The following is a 14663-nucleotide window of genomic DNA, read 5'->3' as shown; positions in this document are numbered from 1 at the left end:
TTTGGCCAAAAAAAAAACCCTGCTTAACACCTTTGTCGTTATGTTTATTACTTGTTTGTGAGAGGGAATGTTGGTCCATAGTTCAGCTTTAAATTGATGGCAAAAGCCCAAGTAAGTCTCCCAGACTTTTTATCAAAGACAGTTCTTTACTCACCTTTTGTTTTCCCTGTGGGAGTCTTATTTAAACTGCCTGAGACATGTCTGGTAAAATGCCTGGGCTGATAATTTCCTCAGTCTCCCCGACAAGGACTGACTGCCACCTCTGCTGTGGGCAGAGACATCTGCGGCTTGGATTGGGTCTCCAAACGGCAGATCACGCTGCTCACCCTGCTTGCTTGGTGTCCTCTTGCTCTCCCTGAACCAACTGATCCATCACGCCACCTTCGTGCAGAGCAGTGTCTCCAGTAGGAGCCCTCTCTGGGCGCATAGATCTGTGACCAGCTCAGCTTTCTTTTTGGGGCCTTCCAGGGCTTTGTCGCAGCAGAGAGCTGAGAGCAGTCAGGGGACAGGAGAAGAGAACTGGGCAGGGAGAGGCAGAGGCAGAGGCAGAGGGAGGGACCTGTTTGGTTTCTGGTTTAGAGTGAGATGATCTGTTTCTTGCCAGAACACTAGAAATTATTAAATTGTAAAGCAGTATTTCTGGCTGCTTTGAAAGTGTCTTCTGAAGTTGTCTTCCAAAGGGCAGGATGTAGCAAGTGGGAAAAGCTGCTTGTCAGTGAGCAAATGTGGTGTTGATTGTCCTGAGTGTGTTGCAGTGAAAACTTGAAGCTCCTGCTAACTGCATGTATTGACAGGATAGGTATTTCAAGAATGATCCCAGTGCTGGGTTTTGGGTTTGATAACTGTTAGAAAAAGCCTTCAGTGTGAAACATCCAAAACCATAAGAAATCCAAAAATAAAAGTAAATACTTTTATGGGAAATAGTTGCTTTGAATTGCCTTGCGATAAGCCGTTACCAGTGGTCTGCTGCTTGCTTTTTCTTTTTCTTATTTAAACTGCCCTAATAGCTTGTATTCCTTTTCTTCCTTTTCAGGATCTGATGAAGACTCTGAAGAAAAACAAGACAGTGAAAAACCAGTTGTATAGCAAATATGAAAAAGCAGGTAAGTTCCTTTGCCAGAACCTGAATATTCCTAAAAATATTTTTTTCTTCTTAGTTCCTTCCTAAATAATTTGAACAGTGGGCTCTTAGGAGTTATCATCTTTGAACGCAGTCTGTCTGTCTTAGCAACCTTCATGCAGGAAATCCCGCCAGGATCTTGACAGCCTGCCTGTAGCTGGGGTCCTCTGCTGCTGAGTTCTGGTTAAATCAGGCCCAAGGGACTGAGAGCGCTGTTCCAGACTATAGTGTAAAAGACTGCAGGCTTGGGGTGGAATGTCTCTAGCATTTATTTGTTGGCTGTCCTGGAAAGGACAATCATGGACCAGATGTGTAAAAGCTCAGGTTTTTTGGAAGTAGGGTGAGGTATTTCTTTGAAGATGGCAAAGCAAGAGTGCTAGGAAGAGATTTTCTTGTAGTTTAGCTCTAGGACAAATATACTCATCTTGAAGACTGCATGGGCAAAATTCCTTCAGTATTCCCCCTTCTCAGTCTGTTTAATACTACAAATGGGTTACATTGGAGCTGTGGTGTCTTCAGATCTTTGTAGTCTACTTTGGTTAAATATGAGAGATGATTTCCTTATTTTGGAAATTACTTCATTTACTTCTGGAATTATCTTGCCCCAGGCTTTCACTTCACCATACATGGCAAAGCTCAAGCTAGGGGAGGTATTAAATATTCTTGAGAAGCTGAAGCTTCTGATTTGAAAATCTAGTGCTTGTCTGGAAGAGTGGATGACTTTTCAGCCTCCCTGTTTTCAGTTTTCTTGAGTTGCCTCTTCATTCATCCAGACTTGTGTAATCTGTTTCAGAAAGAAAATCTCTGAGGGAAATTGTTTGGGTTTGGAAGCTGGCAACAGAATCTGTGGCTGACTTGCTGGTGGAGCTGCTGACAGGAGAATTCATTCATTAGAAAGGGAATAGTTCCCATGTACTGTAATACCTCACAAAGATGTACCTGTTGACATATGTATATTAGATTGCCTCCCAGGTGGTATGAAAATATTTGTCCATGTATTTTATGTGATTTACTTTCAGTGATTCCTGAAGTTGATCTTCTAATGACTAGGTAATTACTGGAAAGTGTTGTCTTGTGTACCTAATCAAGAGACTGGTAATATAATGAAGTAAAACTTCTCCATGGTGGAAGTATATTTAATGATTGTTGGGACTCACTTGGTAAAACTATTTTATGTTTAATACAAATTTGTCATTAGTTTTATGTTTACTTTTTTTAACTCCATGTTTTTTTCTTTTTTAATGGATATGTTCACTTTCTAAAATAAAAATGTTAAAACATGGGTAATGCATCATGATGTTTTGTGGCTTTATCGACTGAAAATCTGTGTACCACTCCTTTATTTCTTGTGAAGTAACAAGGATACTAGTCTGCCTAGATTTTGGGCAAAAGGTGTTGCAGTGCTGTTTTGCCCTCCATAGGGATGTAGTGGTAGTAGAACATAATTTCTTTGTGCCAATTGTGGTAACAAAAGGATGCAAGGAGCTTTTTGAAATAACTTAAGTTCCTGTATTGGTGGTGGATGTTATTCAAGTTCAAGGAGGAAACTGGAGTAAGTGGGCCCAATAAACACTTGTATTACCCCAGTAGTGAAAGTTAGGTAGCTAATAATTTGATGTAGGTCAGTATTTTCAAATACAGGTTTTAAGTGTTAACTGATGCTTGATCAAAAGCTTTAGGTAACACCTAATTCCTACCTAAAGAGGAATGTAAGTGCTGTCACTTTCCTTATATAGCCATTAGGTTTTATTAGCAAATATTAAGTACCAACCTCTTCTTTTATGTTATGTTTTGTATTATTTCTATTGCTGTGGGGTAGAAGATGGGATGGGCTGTGGTCTCTCTCTTCCAATCACAGTGCTTTGAAGCAGCAGTGACTGTTACAGTTTACAGGATTTTCCCACCACAATCCAGTCCCCTCAGAGCATTAAATCATACACTAGCTTCCCCTTTTTCAGTCTTAATAAATTAATAAACTAGCAGCAGGGGCTTATAGGCAGCTGTCAAACTCACAGCCATGAACTTGATGATCCCAGGAATTGCAGGTGGATACCATGTTCAACACTCTCTAGGGCTGTGTGGATGCAGGATTTCTTTCATCTTCTCAGTTTCAGGTATAAGACATTGCAAGCAAGCTGGGAGATCATTTATTAAAGGTGGGCTTGAGTTGTGAACAGCATCACTAGCTTAGTCATCCTGTCAGAGCTGAGGCTACAGCACCAAATATACACCACTCTGGGGGTAGTACAAGGGGAAAGAGGAGGAAGAGGTAGAAGTGATGCTATCAAAGTCTGCAAGAGCTACATTTAAACAGATGTTTTGAGAATACCTTCACAGCTATTTTATTTCACTTTATCATCAAGCCTCAACAGTAAAATCATCACTTCCCTCTTTGCTCCAAATAACAGGTCTGTAAACATGTGTATGCAGTCCATCTTCCTTTATACCAAACATCAATACACACTAAAGGCAGTGGCTTCAGTATGCTGTTCCTAAAATTCCCTTTTGGGAATGCTGGATGAAAAAAAAGCTAGGATCAAGTCTATTACTTATGTCACTTCAGAGTATTCAGGATCTGTTTCAGAGGATGTAAGACTAAAGCATTAGAAGAACAAAATAAAACCTATCATTTAACAGTGCTGAAATGTTCCAACCAAATAGTAAACTCCATGAGAAAAATGCATCTAGGGTAGGAGGTGCAAATTCCCTTAAACCTCTGAACTTTATCTAGGTGCACAACTTCATTTGAACCCTTCCACCATCCACAAGAATTTTCTTCAGTAGTTGTATTCAGTTCACATAATGCATAATAGTGAAACTCAAAGTATAAGTGGAGATTTTATTTTAGGAACTTCAGCTGGGTTTAGATATAGCTAAAACAATTCTTTTTATTCTTTGATCAAAAGAAGAAAGATTGACCATTTGCTATTGTGTTAGCATGATATTAAAACCCCTTTTTCTTTCCTCCATCAAGTCCAGCTTTATCATCTACAGAGTAAAACAATGTAGCATGAACATTTTTTAGATATGCACCAGTCTCCACTAACTACTTGCTCAACATCTCTCAAAAACTTTGTAGAGGTCAGGGAGGTTAGCAAGCTGCAAAATGTTGCCATCCTCTGTGAAGTGTTTAGGAGGTAAAAGATGAGTCCTAAAAGCTTTGTAAAGTACATGTTCCACTGTCCATTTCCATGTGGTTGAACTGGAGTCAGGATCTTCATTCTGAAATACAGACAAAAAGGACAAATAATTAAACTGAATTTCTCTGATATATTCTAAAGAAACTTTATTATGTAAGACTATATTGATTTTAAAATTAGGGAAGTTCATTCTGTACAGTCAAGTTAATTTTAAGCACTGGAAAGTCACCTGAACAATGAGCTAGCTTAAGTGAATGATTAAGCTGACTATTTTTAGTTTATATGCATCCTTATTCTTCTATAGAAATTTATCGTAGCTCAGCAGGTTAAAAAAAATACATCCCAAACTCAGAGGCCAAGGACTGTAGTATTATTAAAGTAGATTGCAATACCCAAAAGTTAAAAGGTTCTCTGAAATCATATAATACTGCAGAAGATTTAAGCCACATTCTTTCAGATTCTTGCCACACTGAAAGTAGAGTTGGGACTAGAAGTTTACAATTGAAAAAAAGTTTCCTGGGTGATGTCAGTTGTTCATACAACTTGTTACATAGTCTCATACCTGAGAGGTTGTCAGGTTGGCTTCATCTAGTATATATTGCTTTCTAATGGAGTAGAACATAGCTAATTCTTTACTGAGGGTTTCAAAACACTCCTTTTCTTCATCCCAGTTTACCTATAACAAGAAAAAGTATTAATTTAATAGAATCCAGGTAGCAGTGCAAGACTTAATAGAGATTCTTAAAATGGAAAAGCCATAATAATGTCTTGGATAAGGTAAAGGTATAGGAAAAAAAAAAGGTAGAAGTAAAGGCTTTCAAATCAAAATATCTGCTCATTCAGTCAGCAGTTATGAACACAAGGGCAAAGCACCACTAATCAATAACCTTATCAAGTGTGTCTTAACAGGACATTTAACCAACTCCAGCCTTTCCTTTGAAGCTTCTGATGAATTAATTTGGTTCACTTAATCCTTTCCCAAATAGAGTCATCTGTGAATGACTAGAAATCATTAAGAGAATATACCTCTGTGGCCAAGCGAAGGATGAACATGGGTAGTCCTTCCAGTGGTGGAACATAGTTGTCTATCAGAAGTGGTAACCCAATCAGGTTTCCTTCCTGCAAGGCAATGTTGCTGCTTCAGTAAAAAAAAAAAATGTTCTTTCTTGCAGTACATGCAAGAAAATTTATTAGTAAGAATCAGTTTTACAAACCTAGTGAGCCTTGGGGGTACCTGAAATTACGTGTTTTTAAAGCCTGATGCCAGGTAGACATTGCAGAAGGAGGGTTAGTAGTGGTGTTTAACTTCGAGGGCTGGATTTAAGCCACTCAGCTCAGGAAGACCTGAATTCAGCCCCGTCCTCCAACTCTAGTCACTGACTACAGAGATCCCACTTCCTAGGGGAATATCTGAGTGACATGTCTGGGTTATATGGCCCTTGATGAAGCTGATCAGCTTTGTGTAGAGAAAGGGATGCATTGGGCCACAAAAAAAACCCAAACAAACCCAAAACCAAAAACAAACAAACAACAACAAAACATTGCAAGCAATAGTGATGCTGCAGCCCTGCCTGGCTTGAGAGCTGGTTAAGCTGCACACCTGGCTGGATAAGAGATCTGCATTCTAGTTATGGAAGCAGTGACCAAATTATTTTTATTTAGTAGGTCATTAAATATGAAGTTCACGTGTAGTGCCCTTCTAAAAGCAGCGTACGTCCTGAGCGTTTTTAATGGTGGGGGTAAGCCACCTAAATCTTCCCAGAGATAGGTCTTAGTAAGTATTGCAAGCAAACTGCTGTGGTTATCTGTTACCAAAAGAGAATCATAGAATTATTTAAATTGGAAAAGACCTTTAAGATCATCGAGTCCAACCATAAACCTCACACTGCCAAGTCCACCATTCATTTACTGTCAGAAGTAATAGCAGTATCACCTCATCAATTTCAAGAGAAAAATAATCTTTCAACATTTCAGTCTTCTTTTTCAGAAACTCCACAATGTACTCAGCAAGCCCCTCTTTTGGTCCATCTTCTTCTGTCCAGCCACTTTCAGGATCCTCTAAAGCAAGCATTGAAAGCTCATACAAAGGAGCTGGCTCCTAAATATGGAGAAGGCAAAACCATTGTTAATGATGAACGTGCTCTACTGGAAATCTACAGCTTTTTCCTTCACATTTATAAGCTAACTGTAATATACTGTTTCTGGCCTGCAGAACAAACTGTTCTGCTTATCATAACCAGTCTAAAAAGTATTAATATCCTTCTGATATAATTCTGTGCAATCCACAGTCCTGCAAAGTGCTGTGATACTTACAGGATAAACACTAGCAACCAACACTACTTCTGATAGATTTGATTAGAAATCAAATTAATTATTTGTCCCAATGTAACAAGCAACAAGGTGAATATATATATGAGACACCAAGCAGCCAGGATGACAACTTACAGTAGTAGCTACAAAATTACTAATAGTTTTCTACATCCTATCCTTACTGTAAAAGAAACAAAACATTGTTCTTGTAGCAGGAAAAAAAAAACCAAACACCCTGTAAAACTATATTTGGCTGAAAGGAGAGACTTACTGTAAATGAATTTTGAAAAAATCTTTTTATGTATGATATAATGTAAAATTATACTTACTGACAACCTTAAGACTCCAAAGTTTGCAAAGTCATAAATAAGTATCTGGTAGAAGAGTTCTTGGCTAAATTGAAGTACAAAAATTAGTTACATGGACAGAATCACAGATCTCCAAGTTACCATAATCAAGAGGGGAAAGTAAGGGTCATTTTGGAAATAGCAGACATACATATCCATTCATATTAACAAAGATTTTAAACTAAACTGTTTAAGATTCACATGGACTATCGAGATGTTTACAATTAAATCTGATTCTTGGTTTCTGACATCAGCCACACTGGCACAGAAATATTACATACTCAAGCATACAGCCACTATCAATTTATTCCCAGATACCTCTTTACTCCTTTGCTGCACTGCAAGAAATTCATAGGAGCTTGGAAATTGATAGACATGTCTATCTTAAGAATAGCCTCTGATTTGTTACAAAATTTATGTAGCCAGCCCCCTAAGGCTGCATATGCAAAACCACAAACTTTGTGTTATAATCATGTCCTGCAGCTCCTCTTAACATTTTACATACAACATTTTGCTTGTCTCTTTTGAAGCTTCTGCTTGCTCATCTTTAACAGCGTGCTGTAGACCAGTTGCTGCTGTAGATGATCACCAAACCAACAGAATGTCTTTCCCTCCCCCCAGTCTGTGAGCACACAATACATTTTGTGTATGTGCTGGCATTTTCATCACAGCAATTCCCTGCAGCTTCTCCCAAGCATGCCAGACTTGTTTCCACTGTTCTGAACAGATTGCTTCATCTTTAGCCTCATGACTTTTTGGATAGGCAACAAGAAAATTATGTTTTTCCTGTCATTTTCTTCCTTCTTTTAATTAGCTTGGTCTTTGATACTTATTTCAACTGCCAACAAGTCTAATGGCTTCTTTACCTGAGTTTTGTGGTATTGAGAAGATACAGTTTTGTCTGATACTGTGCGAGAGCCCACTGAGGACTGACACAGCCAACAAATGAGTGATCATGTAGCATCTCCTGAAGATCTGAAACAATTGAAGGGGTGGGGAAGAAACAAGAGGATGTAATTTCATATTTGCAACTCTGCCCTAGTTATTTAGTTGTGGTTTGTGTCTTTTTAGCATTGACTTCTCAGATCACTGTTCAGTCACTACTACACCCCTGCTGTACTGCCAATTATCCATGTTTTGGAAGATTAATCATTTGTGTGCATACACACATATATTAACACATAAGTGAGAATAGTTATGTAACAGTTAAGCTACGAATGCAAATTTAAATATAAATAAATAAATCTGTGTTTGACTTAAATAGCCTTTCAGAATTTGTTTCCAGCCACAGATTAGTAACAGAGCACAAACATACTTCCAAGAAAACTGCATTTGTAAAACAACTTTGCAACAAAATCTAGTATTGTCAGACTAAATTCTTAAGTGTGATAGAGCATGTTCATAATTTATTTATTTTTCTCTCCCAAAATATGTATCCAGCTTTCTCACTTACATATACTTTAAAAAAAGGTATGAGAAGTTGGATTCCATAGTAAGAGTTCATTCTAGGCATTCCACAAGAGCTCCTCATCACAGGAGCCTGGCAGTGCAGTCACAGCATGTACAGAGCACTACGCTACCCAAATTCCATTGTTACCTTTTCCAAAGGAATACAATATCGTGAGAATGGTATTTCTTTCTTCCAAAGGTCTCTTGTAGCTACTCCTTACATGTGTGAAGACAAGATGCAACCTCAAGCTGCTGCACAAGTTCTACCATGTATTTTGAGAAATTTTGGGACATTTTATGGCTCAGGGACAACTCTGATTTCAGTATTTAAACAGTGACAGTCTGATATGGAATTACCAGCCTAACGCAAAACAACTTCTGGAGCACAAATAAAGTACAAGTACATGCTTTAGCTTTTCAAGATGCAATTTTCTAGTGTTATTAATTATGATGCAAGTTAAGGTTTGCAAAATATTTAGAATGCATAACACCTATCAACTAACAAGATACATGGAAGTCTTTAAAACAGTCCTCCAATATGGCAGCTGCCTGTTCAAGTTTGGCCCTTGACATTTAACACAATTTTGTTAAAAGCTCGCTTAGCAGCACAGTGAGCTGGCTGGGGCACCTTTTAAATATCACTTTCCTCAGCAGTTCAAACAATAGTATTTAGTTGGTGGAACAACAACCACCTTGAGAAGCAAAAGGCTTGCTTACTTGCATGTGTCTGGTTGCTAATTTCCTCCTGCAGAGTCAATACACTGGTCAAATTGATGATTCTTCTTCTAGGGGTGCAGGCAGCAGTCATGTCCTTCCTGCTGTCATCTTTCTCCATTTCTATGTCCACATCTTCCCGTGGTCTCTTTCTGCAATACCAAAACAAAAAGAATTACATTCAATTCTGTATCACTTGAGCAAAACACACCAACAGATGGGATTCTCAATTCACATGCTGTATGTTAGACTCCTTTATTTTACTTCCGAGGCACAATTTGTTCAGAAAAGGTAGTTCATGAGAGAATTTAAGCCTCTCTAATACCAATCACATCAAACATCTGTTGTTTAAGCACCAAGCGAACTGGGCTCTAAAGGACACATCAAAAAAATATTGGTATTTCTAGTAATTTTTCGCATGATAATTTTTCTGTAACACTGGGGGGGGGGGGCCAGGAGGGGAATCAGATTCCCTCAGATTTTGGCCTTGCCTAACAGCTCCTGCAGGAGCTATACCCTAGTAAAATAAAAGAGCTGTAATATTTTAAAGTCTGCAAAATTCAATGATGTAGTTTCTATCCCCCCACAAGAGGAGGGTCTCCCAAGAGAGACAGACCAGTACAATTTCCCTAAACTAAAGTTAATGGCATCATTTATACTGCTTTCTGCCTTTCAGTATGTGTGGAAATCTCATTCCAGTTAAAAAAAAAAATCTATCACAAGTTCTGTAATTTACAGTTCACAGATGAAGTTTGATTTCTTAATAAAATGCCATGGAAAATTACTCTAGGAAAATTTTTCCTTCTGAAAAAGCAAAAGGCCAAAGAGATCAAGAAAAATCTTAGTTTCAGGGCCATGTCATGAAATAAATGGGTCACCTTGTATGACCTCAGGCAGGATGAGACTTACCGAGGAGGCACTGTCTCAGGAGACAAGCGTCCACTCTTGCTCAGCCCCCCAGGCACCACCGTGTCCCCCTGAACATCTGCCATTTCAACCTGATCACTGACATCTTCCATTTCAGCATCCTGCGGCCTGGCCGTGCCCTCTGGAGGTCCTGCAGTAACCTCTGTTGTTGCTTCAGGGGGGCCTGTACTTAGGGGGTTGTTCACCGGCTGGAGAAAAGCATCCAATTTCTGCTCTCGGGCATCAGTACGGACCATCTGATGTGCATAAACCTTATCACTGCTTCCTTTGGTAACTGCAGAAGAGCTCGCTGCTGATTTTACCACCTCACTGGAAGAACAGTCGGCCCCTGGAAGCAATGTCTTCATTCAGATACAGGGAAGCAAAGAGAAGAGATTCAACAACAAGAAAAAAACCCAAACAGATCAGTCACACTTCTCACACCATCTTACTGCTCAGGGGCAAGTAACTTTCAAACCCCAAAACCAGTGTTAACTGCTTAAACAGGCCACAAGCTTTGCACTTGTTATCCACATAGCGTGACTGTCATCATCTTGGCAGTTAGTGTTCTTTTGTCTCAAAGGGAAAATCATTAATGGAAAAAAAATCACAAGGAAATTTGGTTCTTTTAAAAATAATTAAAATTCTTATGCTATGCTCCACATAGAGATTAAGAAACCTTCTTCCTGCTTTTTTTTCTGGTTAGATTAAATCCAAAGTGTTGTCAAATACAAAGAACAATTTCCTCAGTCACGTGACTGTCACATAAACTAGGGCAGAATAAAAACCAATTTACCACACGGGAAGGCTAATATACTTGTAAAATCAAAAAGACCGATCAGATACTTGACAGAAAGGTATTTAAACTGGTTTTGTACACTTTTTCTCTCTCACCACACTGTTAACATTGGTATCTTAAAGCAGTTTCATCCCTGAAACATAGAGCAAAGATCTCAAGGTACCAGCATAACGCTGATGACTCCGAATCACTGCACAGATTGTACTATGGAACACAATAAATGTACCCACAACAGTTTAAATAGTGCAGAGCTGTGGTCACTTCAGACACATTCTCACCTGAGTGAAGTACATCCTTGAAGAATTAGAGCCCAGTAACTTGCTCTCTACATGCTGTTGCACACGCTCCAGAATACTGTCCTCATGAAGGAAGTGGACCTCATGTTTTGTAGGGTGCACGTTCACATCTACGTTCTGAGGGGCTATTTCCAGGCTAGAAAACATTTTAAAAGAAGTTAACCTAGAATTTCCCATGGATCGCAGAGGGTACAAACTGGTTCAGTACAGAATTTGTCAGGCTTGGAGCGTTACTCCATGCAACTCCAAGTCAAAATGGTCCTGAAACCTGCTCAAGTTGCACTACAGTCAGATTTGCCTGGTATATTAAAAAATAATCTGAAGAACTCTATTCCAAACTCACCAAAATCAGCTTACGTAGGTAAGCTTAAACCAATCTCTCCATTGTACTACTACAAAAAACAGGTTTTAGAAATATTACTTGCAGTGTCTCACGAGTTAAAGGACTTAAGGCTGAAATTCCAGACAGTACTTCTAAAAACAAGGCCTGTCTTAAGATTTCTATTTTGTGATTTAATTATCTCCTGTCTGGCAATTAATTACCTCAGTGTAATGCTTAACACTAGTATTAGGAACACAAACATCCTTCTAAATCTACTCACCCTAGCTATATCCTGCAACATAGTATTAAAAGGCTAATTCTTCCTATTACTTTACCTTAAGTATAGGAAAGGATGCGTACTTTTTGGCAAATAAGCAGCATAAACCGTTTCTATGGCTTTCCGCAAAGCGGCTGACTCTACCAATCGATCTGAAACACAGAACAAAATGTTCTTTTCAAAGAGGCTCACTGAAATACACTGCACAGTGACCAACTTCTCCTTCAGGCCAACATCTTCATGCTTTGTATCTTCAAAGGGCATCTGTTATACCCGTTTTTTCTGAGGCCTATTTATTCTTCATATAAAACCAGGAATAGACAACATCTTCTTAGTAAGTTTTTTTATTTAGAAGTTTGGTTTTTTCCCCACACATTCTGAAATAACCGTTATTTTACAGTTAAGGTCTGTTGCACCCCAAGCCAGTGTTGCTGCAGAACAGAGAGATTACTCTGTGTAAGTTGGCAGGACACAATCATAAGCTTGATACTCCACAAGCTTAAGTTTCTTTAGGCCCAGTCTTAGCTGCTTTCCACCAGAGTGCAAAGCACGATGCACATTACAAACAGAAAACACCTTAAGATCTACAATTAACTGTAATACTTATTTTTCAGGGGTTTTAAGAACGTTCATACATTTTGTAGATCTTCAGAAACTTTTGTTTTTCTGAATATTACATAAGTAACATATGACTGTACAAAATGCTGCCTTTTTTTCTAAACTTACGGTTTATGAAGAGTAAAAATATGCATTTCTTCACAGAGTAGTTTGCATTCGTGATGTAGCCTTTCATTTTAAAGGCCAGACTTGCATCTTCACAGCCCACTTCTATCAGTTCCCTGTTGACAGTACCACACACAAAAAATTAATTCTTCTGTTGATGCAAATTTAAAACAGTACTCAGGAGTAGCGATATATTGTTCTATATTCTATTTATATCACAGTTAATGAAAACACTGGAATTATTTAAAAGTTCAAACTTCCATTGCCAAGCCACAAAAAAATATTTAACCTGAACTGGAGTTTCTTCTTTCTAATAAGTGTAAACTAGTAACACCATATGATCGGAGTCTGTAAAACTATCCACATTATCTTTTTAATACCTTAACACATCACAGTATACACAGTATTATAAACATCTATTGATAATTCTAATATGCATTTCACTGTTTTAAATCATTGACAGTGACAGACAGACACTTCAAAACTGTCAGCAGCCAGGGAAGAACATTCTTTTTCTTGAACTACTCTGTCTACTTCTTAACAGCCCACCAATAAATTTTAGACTGGCAGAAGTCATAAAGATGTAAAAAAATTTTTTCTTGCTCATACATACAGAACCTAACATTAACAATTATCTCATAATAGTTTTTATAGTTCTCATGATTCATTAGTCAAAGAAATTCACTTTGTTACTTTGTGAGCACAGCTCTCTAGCAAGGCATTGTGCCAACTTCTGAAGTTACCACAGAAAAAAGTCTTACAGGGTACTTATTTCCAAATCAACCTCAATATATACCAAGTTCCATTTTTATTTGTGTTCATTTTTTAAGTCAAAATAACAAGGTAGACTAATCACCATCTTAAATTAGCTAAAATAAAAGTTTCATTTGAAAACATAGAATCAAAACATTTAAGTGGAAATGGACAATTTATTCAAACTGTGAAAAGGAAAAACTACCAAACAGGCTTTAGCAGTAGACAAAACCAAATGCATAACAAAGAAATACAAACAACACTGCAAATCTTACCACTAAACAGCCTCTATAGTTTGCTGTGTTTCATAAAGGTTTCCATGTATTAAAAGTTACATTCCTTACATGAAAAGTGTGACTTTATTAACTGAATCAAGTTGACACCCAAGTACTGATGGGACAAATCCATTCCACAAGTTCATTCAGTAAGTTCTTCACAGATGAATGTCTTAAAAAAGAGACTTTTTCCTGAAGTGGCAGATATATTAAAAAAAAAAAAAAATTGTTTTTATTTGCTTTCAACTTTTCTGCCTGGTTTACTCAGCCTCAGCTAATGTAGCTTTTGTCAAAATATTAAACTGTAAGATTTCAGAAAAACAAATCTGAGGAGACTTCAGAATGTATCAGGTAGCAGGCTGTGGTAAGAAGTAGCAAGATTTTCATGGCATAGGAAGAGGCTAGGAACTTGTAGAGAACACAGGTACAGCTTGCTCTTTTTAAATAAGCACACAGAAAGCTACAAGCAGATGGTTCCCTTCAAGTGCATTAAAGGAACAGCTTTGCAACCTCCCTCTTTCCTCTGAGATACTAAAAACAAGTCACATGTTTCTGCAAGACAAAAGAGAGCTCTATTATTGCAACACTCCCTCTTCTCTGTCACTTACCTTGAAGGAAGCAGGAAAAGTCAGCACAACCCATCGTCTTTAAAAGAGAAAGGGGGGGGATACTTACTAGAAAATTTCATGTCAAAAGGAACCTTGACATCAACATACCTGCTAACAGCATTTCCAAAGATGGACCTGATGTTGTCCACTGTTGAGGCGTTTGATAATGTTCTAACATCTGACACAGTATCACCTTGCTAAAGAGAGCAGACATGAGTATCCATCAATTCACAGTTCTGGCTGAAGTTTTAGACATATGTTAAACTTAACAATAACATTGCGAACACAAAGGCATGGGACGTCATTATAATGTTTTGTATTATTATTTATTTATTTGTGTTCAGAAAAAACAATGAATGGTAAATGGCACAGGAATACCAGATTTGCTAGATGACATCAATCCGTTCAGGCCAGCAACTCCATCTTTGAACGTGAGGAACATAAGTAGTTGAGTAAATAATTATCAAGAATGCCTCAGAACGAGGGTACTCTACCCCATCCGCTTTCATAAAGTAATTAGTAACCAGACTCTCAAAAGAAGTTGAAACAGCTCATAAAGCTAAAACAAAACGTTGACCACATAGAAAACTCCAAGCTCCTGACAAATATATTTTTGTCCTGTTT

General features: G+C 38.0%; 2 protein-coding genes across 8 annotated transcripts in view; one reads left to right on the top strand and one right to left on the bottom strand.

The window, feature by feature from the left end:
- The window catches only part of STARD3NL (STARD3 N-terminal like), a 31797-nt gene extending 30694 nt beyond the window's left edge, over positions 1-1103 (top strand). For all 7 annotated transcript variants that reach the window (XM_026843806.1, XM_026843805.1, XM_026843809.1 and 4 more), the window contains one exon: positions 1034-1103. In XM_026843806.1, coding sequence (XP_026699607.1) covers positions 1034-1086 — 53 coding nt within the window. In that variant the 3' untranslated portion in view covers positions 1087-1103. The remainder of the gene's footprint in view (positions 1-1033) is intronic.
- A 2830-nt stretch (positions 1104-3933) lies between these two features.
- On the bottom strand, positions 3934-14236 carry MLH1 (mutL homolog 1). Its single transcript, XM_026843802.1, has 11 exons — positions 14148-14236; positions 12407-12519; positions 11064-11217; positions 9990-10348; positions 9084-9232; positions 7784-7892; positions 6900-6963; positions 6194-6358; positions 5287-5379; positions 4823-4936; positions 3934-4342 (listed from the first exon to the last, which is right to left on the bottom strand). The coding sequence occupies exons 2-11, from the start codon at positions 12430-12432 to the stop codon at positions 4175-4177; spliced, it is 1401 nt and encodes a 466-aa protein (XP_026699603.1). The 5' UTR covers positions 12433-12519; positions 14148-14236; the 3' UTR covers positions 3934-4174.
- Positions 14237-14663: the final 427 nt, after the last annotated feature.

The sequence above is a fragment of the Athene cunicularia genome (assembly GCF_003259725.1).
Source record: "Athene cunicularia isolate RWA chromosome 2 unlocalized genomic scaffold, athCun1 chr2_part2, whole genome shotgun sequence".
Classification (NCBI taxonomy): Eukaryota; Metazoa; Chordata; class Aves; order Strigiformes; family Strigidae; genus Athene; species Athene cunicularia.
Note: the sequence above shows the minus strand (reverse complement) of the source record. Positions and strands in the feature narration are given on the sequence as shown.